The sequence below is a fragment of the Diaporthe batatas genome, assembly GCF_019321695.1.
Source record: "Diaporthe batatas strain CRI 302-4 chromosome Unknown Contig00008, whole genome shotgun sequence".
Lineage (NCBI taxonomy): Eukaryota > Fungi > Ascomycota > Sordariomycetes > Diaporthales > Diaporthaceae > Diaporthe > Diaporthe batatas.
In genome coordinates this window covers 795,722-809,728 of record NW_025408555.1, presented here as the reverse complement: position 1 = coordinate 809,728, position 14,007 = coordinate 795,722, and the positions used below count along the sequence as shown (strand labels likewise).

At 55.2% G+C, this 14,007-nt stretch overlaps 4 protein-coding genes across 4 annotated transcripts; 2 read left to right on the top strand and 2 right to left on the bottom strand.

Annotated features, from left to right (window-relative positions):
* Positions 1–8: 8 nt before the first annotated feature.
* Positions 9–1,388, bottom strand: KVR01_007397 (uncharacterized protein). The gene is made up of 2 exons (XM_044794789.1): positions 1,330–1,388; positions 9–1,262 (listed from the first exon to the last, which is right to left on the bottom strand). The coding sequence occupies exons 1-2, from the start codon at positions 1,335–1,337 to the stop codon at positions 92–94; spliced, it is 1,179 nt and encodes a 392-aa protein (XP_044643650.1). The 5' UTR covers positions 1,338–1,388; the 3' UTR covers positions 9–91.
* A 271-nt stretch (positions 1,389–1,659) lies between these two features.
* KVR01_007451 (AAA family ATPase SEC18) lies at positions 1,660–4,749 on the top strand. Its single transcript, XM_044792178.1, has 3 exons — positions 1,660–1,789; positions 1,851–4,106; positions 4,197–4,749. The coding sequence occupies exons 2-3, from the start codon at positions 1,932–1,934 to the stop codon at positions 4,533–4,535; spliced, it is 2,514 nt and encodes an 837-aa protein (XP_044643704.1). The 5' UTR covers positions 1,660–1,789; positions 1,851–1,931; the 3' UTR covers positions 4,536–4,749.
* Positions 4,750–5,304: 555 nt separating this feature from the next.
* Positions 5,305–9,487, bottom strand: KVR01_007465 (uncharacterized protein; the record flags this gene model as incomplete). Its single annotated transcript, XM_044793574.1, has 11 exons — positions 5,305–6,099; positions 6,222–6,475; positions 6,689–7,122; positions 7,213–7,232; positions 7,496–7,571; positions 7,666–7,766; positions 7,933–8,002; positions 8,569–8,677; positions 8,754–8,824; positions 8,900–9,074; positions 9,171–9,487. The coding sequence occupies 11 exons, from the start codon at positions 9,485–9,487 to the stop codon at positions 5,363–5,365; spliced, it is 2,364 nt and encodes a 787-aa protein (XP_044643718.1). The 3' UTR covers positions 5,305–5,362.
* A 1,575-nt stretch (positions 9,488–11,062) lies between these two features.
* KVR01_007490 (uncharacterized protein) lies at positions 11,063–12,574 on the top strand (the record flags this gene model as incomplete). The annotated part of the gene is made up of 1 exon (XM_044791995.1): positions 11,063–12,574. One exon carries the CDS (start codon positions 11,063–11,065, stop codon positions 12,572–12,574), a length of 1,512 nt encoding a protein of 503 aa, XP_044643743.1.
* Positions 12,575–14,007: the final 1,433 nt, after the last annotated feature.

Genomic DNA, 14,007 nt, shown 5'->3' with positions numbered 1-14,007 from the left:
AAGCCGCGTTGAGTGTGTACTCATGTTTGAATTGTTGTTATCAGTAAAACATGCACGGCGTTAACGTGCTGGGTATCTTTTGCTAAATATGCTATCGGCGCCTGTCGTCCCTTTCACGGTGTCCATGGCGGTCGTCCCCATCATCATATCGACGTGACCGCGAGGACCTGTCCCTTTCCCGAGACCTTTCCCTGTCCCGCCTGTGGTGCCTGTGGTGCCTGTCTTTCTCGGGCTCTCGGCTATGCTCCCTCTCTCTGTGCCGTCGACGATCCTCTCGATGGCCGTGACCATGACTGCTCTCGCGGCGCTCGCCACTTTGATGCCTTCGCCCAGAGCGTCCTGAACGGTGCGAGTGTCGCCGCAGCTCATCCGCATCCCCACCGCTGTCCCTGCCCTCGCCTGCGTGGTCTCGCCCCCTCCTCCGCCCCTCCCGCCTCCGATCTTCCTTCCGGAGCTCTTCCAGCTCGCGCGCCCGCTCCTCGGCGTCCCGCCGCCTCTCCTTCGCCATGTCGCGCACCTTCTTGGCACCTGACTTCATCGCGGCCAGCGGGTCACTGGCGTCCAGCCTCGCGGTCTCTCTCCCCCGCCTCTTGGGGTCGTCCCTGCCCCACACGTTCGTGGTGGGCGCCTCCATGCCCCTCTCAGCAGCAACAACAGGGACGAGGGCGGTCGATGAGACAGTCGGGGTGATGCGCCTGCGTTTCGCATCGGCATACCACGGCGTGTCCGCAAATTCGCCCTTGAGCGCACCCGTCGTGTCCCGGCCGGCCACGCCGCGCGCCTTGCCCTCCTGCTTCTTCTCGCCAGGGTCCTCGGGCACAGCCCCGACCAGGTCGATGTGGCCCCTACCATCCACGATGTCCACATCCACATCCACACCCCCCTTCTCCTCCTGCCCGCCCGCCCCGAGCTCCGCCCTCACCCGGCCGCCCTCCTCGGCCCGCTCGCGCGCGACCCTCATCTCAAAGTCGGTGTCGTCCTCGCCGGCGCGCTTCCGCTTCCTGGGGCCGCCCAGCCAGGCGCCGTCGCGGCCACGCTCGCGGCGCAGGTATTTCTTGTCGGAGGGGTCGGCGGGCTGCTCCTCCTCTGGCAGGGGCGGCGGGGTCTCGCCGCGCAGGATGGCGAGGCGGCGGGCGGCGTCGGCATCCTGCATGCGCTGCTCGGCGGCGTGCTCCTCGGCGGCGGCGGCGGCCTCGTCGCGCTGGACGCGGGCTATATTGTCGGCATTGTAGACGTTCCAGGACTTCTTGCCCAGGAGGTGGCTGTTGGGGGGGGGGAGTCAGCCAAGTGACTTGCCTTTTTGGTTGGAGGAGGGAGGGAATTACTTACAGTGGCATATTTGTTGGTATCTGCCTAGCGATCGCCGCTGGCTTTGAGAGTTAATTGCTCCCGATGTTTGGGATGTTTATTGTCGATCGCGGGAGGTTGAGAGCTGATGGCCAATTATCTAATCGATAAACGCCCCCAAAGCTTCAGCGTAACACGTCATTTGGGGTCTCGGGTAGCTAATGCTAGCTAGCCCCAGGCCCAGGGACGTCATGTCGGTCCACCGACGGCACCCAAGCTGTTGGTGGGGCCGGTCAGCTGGACCCCTGAGTTGCTGCGCCTGCGCCTGCATGTTGGCTGGCCTCTTTCAGCTGAACACCTGTGCATGTTTGAAACGCCACCAGCTTCACATGCAGCGCATCTGCGACTTCCTAGTCCGACTGAGCACCGGACGCACCTGTAACTTGTCAACTTCATCAAGAGTCATACAAGACAACCCGGGCTCCCATCTCTTGTCTTGAATGTGAGTTACCACACCTCTTGGTCCCTTCAACGCCACACACGCTGACCCTCTCTTACGTCAGTTACACCAGACAACTACCACCGCCGTAGAACCAAACCACAGCCGATCGCATTCCACGACCACACTCACGACCACACTCGCGATGAGCAGACTTCCCCCCGGCGGTGGCCTTCCCGGTGCCCCTTCAGAGAAGGACCCGCGCTATGCATATGGGAGGTCGCCTCAACCACCACAGCCCCGCCCCATGCGAGACCCATACGCCCAGGGCGGCGACCCTCGTCCCATGTCCAACAGACCTGCCCCGCCCGCCGCCAACCAATACTCAAACGCCCAGAGGAACAGGCTTGCCCTGACCGTCGACGACCAGAAGGGAATCGAGGCCAAGTACCTCGAGGGCTACCACAGGACCAACGTCGCTGCTGTCAACGGCCAGGACTGGGGTCTAGCCAGCGAGCGCGACACAACCTTCATCAAGATCAACAACCGCGGTCGCGAATATGTCATCACAGTCAGGCCCTTCCCGATGGTGCCACCCGGCTGCATCTGGTTCGGCGAACCGCACCGCATGACCCTGGGCGTTGCCCTCAACGACAAGGTCGACGCCGAGTCCTTCAACCCCATCGAGCTGGGCCAGAAGGGCTACCTGGGCTCTGTCGATGTTTCCGTCACCTTTGCTTCGGTCAGGAGCATGCCCAACACCCCATACAGGCACCAGGACCTCCAGACCCTGTTCATCAACAAGTTCAGGGGCCAGATCCTCGCCCCGGGCCAGCAGCTGATCCTCCGTATCGACAACGAACAGATCCCCGTGCGGTGTATTGTCAAGGGCGTCACCCTGGTCGATGAGGCAAACACATCCTCCAAGGCAGGCCAGGCGAATGCTCTCTTGGACCCCACCGATGAGAACCCCCTCGCCAGAGGTATCCTGGGTGACCACACCCAGGTCTTTTTGCAGAAGGGGACACCCCCCACAGAGAAGATGATCCCCATCAACATCACCGGTGCGCCTAGACGTGGTGGGAACGCCGTCGTGCGACCAGACTTCAACTTCTCTTCCTTGGGCATTGGAGGTCTCGACGATGAGTTCACCACGGTTTTCCGCAGAGCTTTCGCCTCCCGGATTTTCCCACCGTCTGTCATCGACCAGCTCGGCCTCTTGCACGTCAAGGGAATCCTGCTCTACGGGCCCCCTGGAACCGGAAAGACATTGATTGCGCGTCAGATTGGAAAGATGCTCCAGGCCAAGGAGCCCAAGGTCATCAACGGCCCTGAGGTCCTGAACAAGTTTGTTGGTCAGTCCGAGGAGAACATCCGGAAGCTGTTCGCAGATGCCGAGAAGGAGTACAAGGAGAAGGGGGACGACAGCGAGCTACACGTCATCATCTTCGACGAGCTGGATGCCGTCTGCAAGCAGCGAGGCTCGGGCGCTGGCGGTGGCACGGGCGTCGGCGACAGCGTGGTGAACCAGCTGCTCAGTAAGCTGGACGGTGTAGACCAGTTGAACAACATTCTCCTCATCGGAATGACAAACAGGAAGGACATGATCGATGACGCGCTCCTGCGGCCCGGTCGTCTCGAGGTTCAGGTCGAGATCAGCCTTCCCGACGAGAAGGGTCGGCAACAGATTCTTGCGATCCACACCAAGAAGATGAAGGACAACGGCAGGCTCGCAGAGGACGTGGACCTGGCAGAGCTCGCAGGTTTGACCAAGAACTTCTCCGGTGCCGAGATCAACGGTCTCTGCAAGAGCGCAGCATCTTTCGCCTTCCAGAGGCACACCAAGGCAGGCACCATGGCCGGCATCTCAAGCGATGCGGCAGAACTCGTCATCACCCGGGCGGACTTCATGGGCGCGCTCTCCGAAGTCACGCCGGCGTTTGGTGTGTCCGAGGATGAGCTCACCAGGGCCATCATCTACGGCATCATACCATTCTCGAGGAACATCGACAGGATCATCCAGTCCTGCATGATCTACATCGACGGCCTCCGGAGCGAGACGACCAGGTCGCCCAACGTCTCGCTGCTCTTCCACGGCCCAAGCGGGAGCGGAAAGACCTCGCTTGCCGCGCACATCGCGCAGATGTCCGAGTTCCCCTTCGTCAAGGTCATCTCCCCCGAGCTGCTGGTTAGCTACCGCAGCGAGAACGCCAAGAGCGATCAGATCCACAAGTACTTCACAGATGCGTTCAAGTCGCCCTTGAGCATCTTGATCGTGGACGACATCGAAGGTCTTATTGAGTGGAACCCCGTCGGCCCGCGCATGTCGAACCTGGTGCTTCAAACCCTGAGGGCACTCCTCCGAACAGTTCCTCCTAAGGTATGTTTTCACACCCCCCCTCCCCCTCACACACACACGACTATTTTCTCCGGTCAATCTATCACTTACTCACACACACACACGATACAGAACCACCGCCTCCTCGTCATGGGCACGACGTCGCGGCGCAGCGTGCTGCAGCAGCTCGACTTCACGGACACGGTCTTTGACAAGGAGATCGCCGTGCCGAGCCTGGGCGGGCTCAACGAGCTCGAGAGGGTGCTGCGCGAGCAGGAGACCTTCCGGGACGGGTCCTCGATGGTCGAGGCCATGAACCTGGTCGCCGAGGCCACGCAGGGGTCCAACCAGGTCGGCGTGGGCATCAAGAACATCCTCAAGGTCGCCGAGAGCGCCAAGGCGCTCGACGAGGACAGCAAGGCCCAGTGGTTTGCCGAGGAGATGCAGGTGCTCATGTCGAGGGGGTTCTGAGGCGGGTGTGGGGTTTGCAGTCGGGGTTTGGGATGACCGGCCCTGAGACGGCTATGAGACGGCTGGGTTAGATGGTTAGAGCGGTATGGTCTCGTCCCTTGCGTATAAAGCTATATACAACAAGAGGGTTCTGTTTGAAGAGACTTATTGCACAAGATGCTTTTCTATAGTAGTTAGAGTCTTCTAAATCATCTATTCTATCTTCTGTCCTAGAGTAACGTATCCCGCCTGGATTAAACCTTTTTCGGTCTGTGTGTGCAAACCTGTCGATATCTGTTATCTCATAGCCATCATACAAATAAGCCATGCTTTTCGTGAGTGCAACGGGAGGCATTCATATTCCCGGCTTGCGTCTCCACCTTTTGATCGACTCTGGTGGTGTCCACCCAAGCCTCACAGTCTTGGCCGGTTAGCGTTCCAATTGGGTACCCTCGTCTGTAAGATCCACCATTCGGGTTCACTGATTGAAGGAGCTAAAAAAATACACCAAAAAAGAAAAAAGTTGTCTGCCCCATGAATCGAACATGGGTTTCTTCGGACCGTCGAGTTCTTTTCAGAAACCACAACGAAGTGTACTAACCACTATACTAGGCAGACTTGTAATCAGGTATGAAGATTTCTCGCTCAACTCGGCCCTCATGTATTCCATCCAGCTCGGAATGTGTGGCTGGCCAGCACGCCGTCAAGCACGCAGTCACTGTATAAGTCCAGCCCAAGGTCTGTCTTCCGGTCAAGCCAAGAGGCAAACTTGAAATTAATCCCGACTAAAATAACTAGCTTAACGAAACGTACACACCAACCCCCCTCCCCTCCCCTCCCCTCCTCCCTCACGGGCTCACGGGGAACCCACCAGGGATCACCGGCGTGCTCCCGCTCGAGGGCCTGCTGCTCTCCCTCGCAGTATGGAAGCTGCGCGGCGGCGACGCGTCCGCGTCCACGGCCCCCAGGTCGACGGGGTAGTCCTCGAGCCCGCCCTCCTTGTCGCCGCGGTGCCTGGCCAGCACGGCGAGCCACTTGGTGACGGCGATGGAGGCGCGGCTGCGGTCGGCGGCGCGCAGGTACGCGAGGGGCCTCACCGCGGCGCGGCGGTAGACCTCGCGCGTGGCGGCGCGCTTCCGCAGCTGCGGCACGTGCGGCAGCGCGCCCGGGCGCGCGGCGTAGTCGAGCCCCGGGGCGACGAGGTCGTCGGCCAGCAGCGCGATGGTGTCGCGCAGGCTGGCGGCGCAGACCTGCGCGTTCTGCGCCGCCTGGCGCGCGTAGCCCGCCAGCACCTGCGCCTCGGCCGCCATGAAGTTCCCGCTGTCGGTCCCGCCCGGCGCCGTGGCGGCCGCCGCGTCCACGTAGGCGTCGAGGGTCTCGATGCACGCCGCCAGCCTGTCGCGCACCAGGGTCAGGTGCCGCCGGAGGGGCCGCATGTGCCGCTGGTGCACGGCCTGTCGCTCGCTTGCCTGCGGGAGGAGGGTGTACATCGCGATGAGCGACTGGGCGTATTGGATGGAGAGTATTAGCAGCCGGTCGCTCTCCAATAGGTCGTCGCTGACGAAGTCGGTGATGGTTTGTTGGACTATATGTTGAGAGATTCAGGTTAGCTACGGTGTTTTTACTTGTTGGGTGTGGCAGACCACGGCTCGACAGAGCTTCAGAGACAATTGATACAGGTGGTCAACCCCGGGGCCCAACTCTTACGTTGCGTCTTGATTGTCTGCTGCGTATCAGCTGAGAGCAAATTCTGCCGATATTGTGATGTCCTGAGTGTCATTTCGCCACCGATTCGGTTGATGTCGAATATCGTTCTGTCAAGTATGGCGATTATGTCCCCATATGTCCTTATCCAAGTCCTGGCCTCGTAGTGGAGCCGGTGGTGTGTCACTTGCTCCAACACGAGGTCGTTCGTTTCCAAGGTCAGCCAGTCGGCCAGTAAGGTTTGCTGTAGGTTCCTCCTAAAGATTACATCAGTGTTTTCAGTCTTTGCAACAGTCCTTCTTCAACATGTCACTTGTAACACGTCCATGTTGTGCAACTCAAGCCTATGGGCCCAGGATGACCATTGTGACTTGCCGACGAGTTTGTCATCTTTGCAATTGATTGGGAGGGAGCGCAACATGGGTATTATAGTTATGATAGGGTGGTCAGATGCAAGGCCAGAAACTCACAACATGGGAAGAACCTTGGTGCCGAAGTAGCGATAGTCTTCATCGCCCAGCTCACGGATTATTTCAGTCCTCAGGAGACGGTTTCCACGTGGGTGCAAGATCACCAATGCGTCTGGTGCTGGGAAGAGTTTCAACGCCTGATGGCCATACTTCGCGAATTGGTTGTGCCAAAAGGACTCGTGGGAGAACCGTGCGTAGTCGACGATTGGTATTGGCCGGTCTTGATCGAAGACGGGAGCAGGAGGTTCTAACAAAAAGCCAGTATAGTCTCTTGTGGCATACGGGGCATAGAAGGACCTGTCGACGTCCCTGTGCTGTAGGTCTACGGCGAGGTGGCTCGAGGGCCAGGACGTGCCGACGACGAAGGGTCTCAGCGGGGTGAGCCCTGCCGCGTCCGTCCTCCAATGGCCAATTTGCGGAATAGTGCCCCAGAGCTGTGTTTCGGTTGTTCAGCCTCTTGGTGAATAAATCGAGATATACGAGGGGGACGCAAACCTCCTGCTCAAAGCCTCTGCCCTCCTCACATTGTGGACAATCCTGGAAGCTACAATGTTTTTCGAAAAGAAAACGTGTTAGCCATCTTCCCTGGCAATCATACCTTCGAAGGTGTCTGGAGACTGCTCGAGACAGATGCGCGACTTACAACCAACCTTGTCCGTCTTGTGATTGTGGTCCATCATCTCTGCCTAACAATCTGCGACCTAACCGACGGAAGAGACTGACCATTCTTGGTGTTATTCCCAAGTCCACATCTCGAATAGCTCGTAATGTGCTTTCTGGCTTCCTTAAGTAGAACTCTTGCGCAACTATAATATTCCTTCTCAGCCTGGACTCTAAGAATCAATGGCCTCCTACCAGGGTCCCATATATATGCGCGCGCCCGCTTGTGCTTACTCACAGTGGCATGCGTGCTGTGAGAATAATTGTATCAATAGCTCATTCTATTACAGGTGGTTCCAGAGTGGGATTTGACTCACGGTCAGCTCGTGGAGTATCGTTGAAGCTAAATTGAATGTAGTCGCCATTCGAGCCTCGGGGAATTCCGCCGTCAACAATTGCCATACGATGGAGGGGTGGACTAGGTTGAACAATTGTTAGCCGTGGCATACCTGTGTAGCTGCCATGAAGAGAAATGAATGTTCGCCAGGATGTCTCAATCCGCAAGAGATATCAGGCGCCATACTACTATTAGTAGTGGCCGCCTGTCTCCAATGGCTTCATTTCAGAGAATCCTTTGAACTTACTAACTATAGCAATGCGATCACTTCGGTCATGGTCAACATGTAAACCAAAGGTAAAAGTGAGACCTTGCGCCTCCAATGAATCGTCGAAAGCACCGATGCTGAGGCGAAGATCTATAACATGGTCGAATGCGTATGTCAAATTAGCCACGTGTATGCCGACTAGATGACATCATTTGATCCGAGGATGAAAATTGTGGGCATAGGTTATTACAGTGATTCAAAACCGCGAAAGTCGTTTCTCTGGCCCTGAATCCCAGCTCCCGAAGTTGTGCTGCTTCCCTGTACATCCCCGGCTTGTTCTCGTCTAACCACAACGACGGTAGCGGCGCACCGCTCCTCTCGCGCTCCTCTTGTGTGCGCCCGTCCGCGTAGTCAGGTACTGGACGTAGGTGATAAATGCTGGAAACTGCGTTCCTTTGACACCGTCCTGGTATGTAAGCACCAAAAAATAAGACAAGCTACATGTTTCAGTCAGGCATGACTCACCAGTATGGGTGGTTTGAGTAGATGACATTCGTTGCTAGTTGAAGCGCTGGCTTAATGGCTTCCCAAACCCTGTCGTCCTAGAATGGAGAACCCTTGTTAAACATCTTGACTACAGAACGTTGGAGATGGGTACTTCTATGAGTTACTTACGTCAGTTCTGTAGTACCCTTCTTCATCACCAAACTTCCATCGATAGTCAGGGATAAATCTATTCCAATTGAACCGTTCTGCAGGCGTCCATCTGCCCCTCACCAAGAGACTGGATGGTTAGAGATCACAGAGAATGTTAGTAATCCTTCAGCAACCTGCTTTTCGAAGTTGTGTGAGCAACTAACGGGTGCAAGTCCCCTTCTAGGCCGGGCTCGTTAGATTCGTAATCCGGAAGATATATTCCACGGTCTATCATCTAGAGGAGAGTTCGGTTTCAGAGTCTGAAACAAAAGATTTAAAACAAGTTGGTGCGGTCTGAAGCCATACTGACCTCTTCGGTCGTCGGGCCAAGGAAAACGAATGCCTGCCAGGCCTCTGCCTCTCCAAATGTGTACGCGCCGCCCACCGTGGCTTGATCGGGTCTGGGTATCGTTGGAGTGACGAGAGATCGACCTATGGCCGGGTCTGGATCGTTTGGCCGGGTCTTGGGATAGATGCCGAAGCGTCTACAATTGGTTGTCAGGTGACATTAGTAACCAGTCAGAAAAAAGTCGCGTTGTCCATAAAAACGGCACGCATGAGTGAGATGCTCGCATTCGTACCGAGCAAAGTCCGTCGGGTTTTTGTCCTCATCTCTGCGAAGAATCGCAGGCCTCATGGTCTCCCCCGTTGTCACGTAGACGTCCCTTTGCTGCTTCCCCGTCCCCGAGAACTGTACCCTCGGCGACCATTCCGGGTCCGTCCACTCGGGCATGTAAGGCTCATGATCGGGCACCCGGCGCCATTGGCTCACGACTGGTCCTGGGTCTTCCGGGGCTGCTACGTCCGGGAACAATCGCCTCACTGCGTCTCCTATGGCTTCTTGAGCGCGCCGCGCCCAGTCCCCGATCGAGCCTCGCGCTCCCGGGTCCATGGCCATCGCGCTGGTCTTGCTTGAGATGTTGTTGAATTTTACAGGCGCCTTGGGTGGTATGATGCTCGAGTTCACGATGTAGAATGTGATCGCACTGCTGCGTGATGACACTGCTATATTTCGGCTTGAGGCTGCTCCCTTGCATGTCACATGGGCACAAAGAAACCACCCGTGTCGCACATGCCCAATTTTATCTCTTTGCAGCAGGAATTTCCGTTTGCGTTGTGCTTTGTTCAATTGTTATTAACTCCACAACAACACCCACACGGTGAGCATTGCCAGGTCAAGGTGATTCCAAAGCCGAGACTGATTTATCATCACTCAGAGAGTATGATTTGAAGGCAGCGTGCTTCGAGTCAATCCCCAAGTCTTCTCTCGTCTGGAAATTAAAACACAAGCGGTTGAGATTTTCCCTGCTTCTTTCTAAGACAATGATTGAGACGTGAAAAACAAATGTTGTTGACATTGAATGATTTCCAGGTACCCTAGGGTAGGCATCCTAAAGGGCAATGTCAACTGAAAGTGGCGCTGATCTCTGCCTGCGGAACCGCAGCCCAGATGCAGGTTACACAATCGAGGAAAGCTTATTTGAGCCCCAAATGAGGACTGAAACATGGCGATGTACCTATATATCACCGTGAGACTAGACTTCTAAAGTTGTCATACTAAAGCAAATCATTGATCCGATTGCGCTAGCTGCCTTTCTGCCCATCAAGCCTTTACCAAAATTTTTGAATTACAAATTCTTTTCTCGTAGTCATGCTCATCAACCACAACTCGGGTTCATTTGGCCCTCAGCAGCGCTGCTTACCCGCCGCGAAAGCGAAGGGCCCGATATTGAAGCAGATGTTGGTTCTTTGTCACCAGTTGACCTCAATGATAGGAAGCTGAGGTGAGAGCTAATACTGAAGATCGAAATGATTCTTGCCATGTTCGCAACCAGGTCTAGGGAGCCAAGACCGTCTCGGCTATTGGAAATCGACCCAGTTTTGTGACGTAGACACTCGTGCAATTGTTACGATGTCGCACTGTAAAAGGCGACCATCGGCCGATTGTGCATTAGCAATCGCAAGAAGCGGATCGCCTACGGATTTAGAGATCGGTCCATATATCCTAGGCTCCTCCAGTGCTCTTGATTTGCCCCGAATCCTTAAGTTTGGGCCATGCGTCCCAAGGTTGGCTGGTCGCACATGTTTTAAATGTGCGAGTGCAGCATAAAGGAAATCATCGTTCAGCCAATTTCTTTTTCCCTTTTTATTCTGTTCATCGTGTCTATCACACTGAAATGTCGTCTTTTCACGTCGCGGGTCTCCGTGGTATAGCTCTGTATTCCGCTTTTGGGTCTTACCTAAATCCGTGGGTTGTGGATCAAACAGGACCCGTGGACACCACCTTGGTTTACAGTCCTAGTTTTTTACTTCCCAGCTCCACGACGTGACCGGCAATTCCGATCGAGCATTCCTGGGTAGTATATAATGTAGAATGATGAGTCCAATTCTGATGGGAGTTTGGCGAGATTCTTCTAAAGTTCCGCCACACTCCTCTTACGGTCTAATTGTAATCTTTACCTAGGTCGTCATGATGCACGATCCTCTGAGATTCATTGTTCCTCTCCTCCCTGCAGTGGTTCAAGCAGCCACCACTCATTACCAAGGTGGAACAATCGTTGCTTTCGATAGAGCCAACGAAGGACTTCGAGTAATCAGGGATGGCTCTATCACAGTGACTGGTGATACAATCACTGAGATTTCCGAGTCTCATCCATCAAATATCTCTGCCGACTCGCAAGTAGTCAACATCACCGGTAAAATTGTCACCCCTGGCTTTATCGACACACATCGACACGGCTGGCAAACAGCTTTCAGAACGATCGGCTCGAACACAAGCCTAGTTGAATACTTTTCCCGATATGGCGAGTTCGTGGCAGCCGGATCCTGGACTCCAGATGATGTGTACATCTCCCAGCTGATCGGTCTCTACGAGGCCCAGGCTGCAGGAGTCACAACCACTCTTGATCATGCACACCACACGTGGTCGAATGAGACATCTGAGGCCGGTTTGCAAGCAAGTATTGACTCTGGTGCAAGGGTGTTTTGGTGCTACACGTTCCACAACGTTACGAACTACACCACGACGGAGCAGCTCACCAACTTCAAGGACATCGCCACCAGGGCTGAATTCGCCAACTCTTCTACAACTCTGGGAATTGCGTACGACTCGTTCGGTCCTGACGGCAACCTTGAGGAGATCCACTCTATTATGTCTCTGGCCGACCAGTTTGACATTCCCTTGGTGACCTCCCACTCTCTCCAAGGGCCGTGGCAGATCACCAACTCCCCCGAGGACTTGCACAGTCTTGGCTACCTGAACGGGAGCCGGGCTGTCGTGCTCGCCCACGCCTCGTTCCTGACCGCCACGGGAGCCGCCCTCCTGCGGTCTACCAACCAGTACATCTCCATCACGCCCGAGTCAGAGATGCACTACGGCCACACGCACCCCAAGAACTACTTCATCCAGGACCAGGCAGCGCTGGGCGTCGACACACACTTCACCTTCTCCACAGACATCCTGACGCAGGCGCGCATCTGGCTGCAACAGGCCCGCTACAAGATGTACTCTGACGTCGTTGATCGCTGGATGCTGCCCGCAAACAACCCGGGGAGCGTGAACCAGGCGTTCCTCCTCGCGACGCGTAAGGGTGGGCTCGCCCTGCGCAGGGAGGACCTCGGCGTCATCGAGGAGGGCGCGAAGGCCGACCTCCTCTTCTGGGACGGCGACTCGCCCGCATTGCTGGGCTGGGTTGACCCCGTCGCCGCCGTAATCCTGCACGCGAGCGTGGGCGACATCGACACCGTCCTCGTCGGGGGCAATGTCGTCAAGAAGGGCGGCAAGCTCGTCGTTGATGGGTATGAAGACCTCAAGGCGCGGTTCCTCGAGACCGCGAGGAGCATCCAGCAGCAATGGAAGGACAGGCCGCTGCCAACCATGGAGGTCGAGTCGTCGGCCATGTCTGGTGACTTCCCTGTCATGCAGGCTGATAGGGCGGATGTTGTGCGTGGCAATGGGGACGGGTATGGCGCTGTGTTTTTGTAGGCTGGCTGGAGTCATGTTGAGGTATCTGCGTAGACATAGTACGCAGAAAACCGACCTCCTGCGTTCAAATTAATCAGGGAATATGCACCATCTTCTATATACAGTAATTTGACCCCTTTATGATTATCAATGATTCCCAATGAGTACCAATATGAAATAGCAAAGCAAACTTTAGTATGTCTTCTTTCTCATAGCCAAGACTGTGTCTAAAATGAGGCTTGTGAAAGTATGTCGTGCACGCTGAGCCCCTGAAAAGCAGTCACTCAACGCCGAAGGATTTTAGAGATCCGAAACTTCACCAAGACTTTTGACTTCAAAATTTGCAACAAAAGTTTGTCCAAATTTGGGGAAAATATTCTGACAATCAACCACTTCGCCGGCTATTTGCCCTCAGGCTACGTAGTTCTATCTGTACTGTTATCAGCATTGTGCCTTCTTAATAAAACGCTGGGTCTTGAGTGCTTATCACCGTACGAAGGCGCCATGTATGTCCTCGGACGTATACGGAATAGAAGCGAAACCACATAGGGTAGGAATTAAAAACGAAACCACTTCCTAGCATTATCTATGCCGCATTAGGTTCAGGCCACGTACCCAGGCAGAGTATTCTTACACAATCCTTGGCAGGATATTTTTTTTTCATGCTGCGTCTTTTAGGGTTCACCACTGGGTGAAGGGACCGTACGCAGGATGTGTACTTAGGTACGGATTGAAAACGAAACCACCTACTTGAGTATACAAACATATTTAAGACCAAACAGGTCTGCGAGCTGCCAGCTGTTAATCTTAGTGAGAGTTCTCCGTCCATTGTGAGAAGCATTCTTGATTCCGTCACGCTGTGGAGTTGGTGGATTCCGAGTTTATCGGGTGTCTGTGCCCGAATATTGAGAATCTCGGATGCTGAACCAAACGTTCCGAGGGCCCATGGGTGCCTCATCCGGACAAGCCCTACAACTGCGCGGTCCCCCGGACCGCCATGGTTCGATCTCAGGGCTGCAATGTTTGGAAAATTTAGAAGGAATTCAAAATTGTAGATCTATCGACGTGCTATAATGTTAGTGTTCGTTGCAGTGGAAATGCCTGAATCTACTACCTAGGGAGGGCTGCATCCGCTCTGCCGCTAATGTCCCCGACACTCCCTAGGAACCCAGTTAGCGTGTGATATCGTTAGTATTGCAGATGCGAACGATGGCTCTGGCTTTGAGAATCCACTAAGAATTTTGCCTTTGCCTGGCTGGATCAGCATAAGTATTGTGCGCGGTGAGTTTTCACCTTGTTCAAAGTATTCCGTACCGATACTATCGGCTCGGAGGTCTGGGGGTCGGATCGGATAATTATTACACACCCGCCCAGGCCACAATCGCTGTTTCCGGTGAGATAGTGCAACATCAGGTGAGCTGAGGGTCTCGATGCACTTCTGGACCTACTACGTG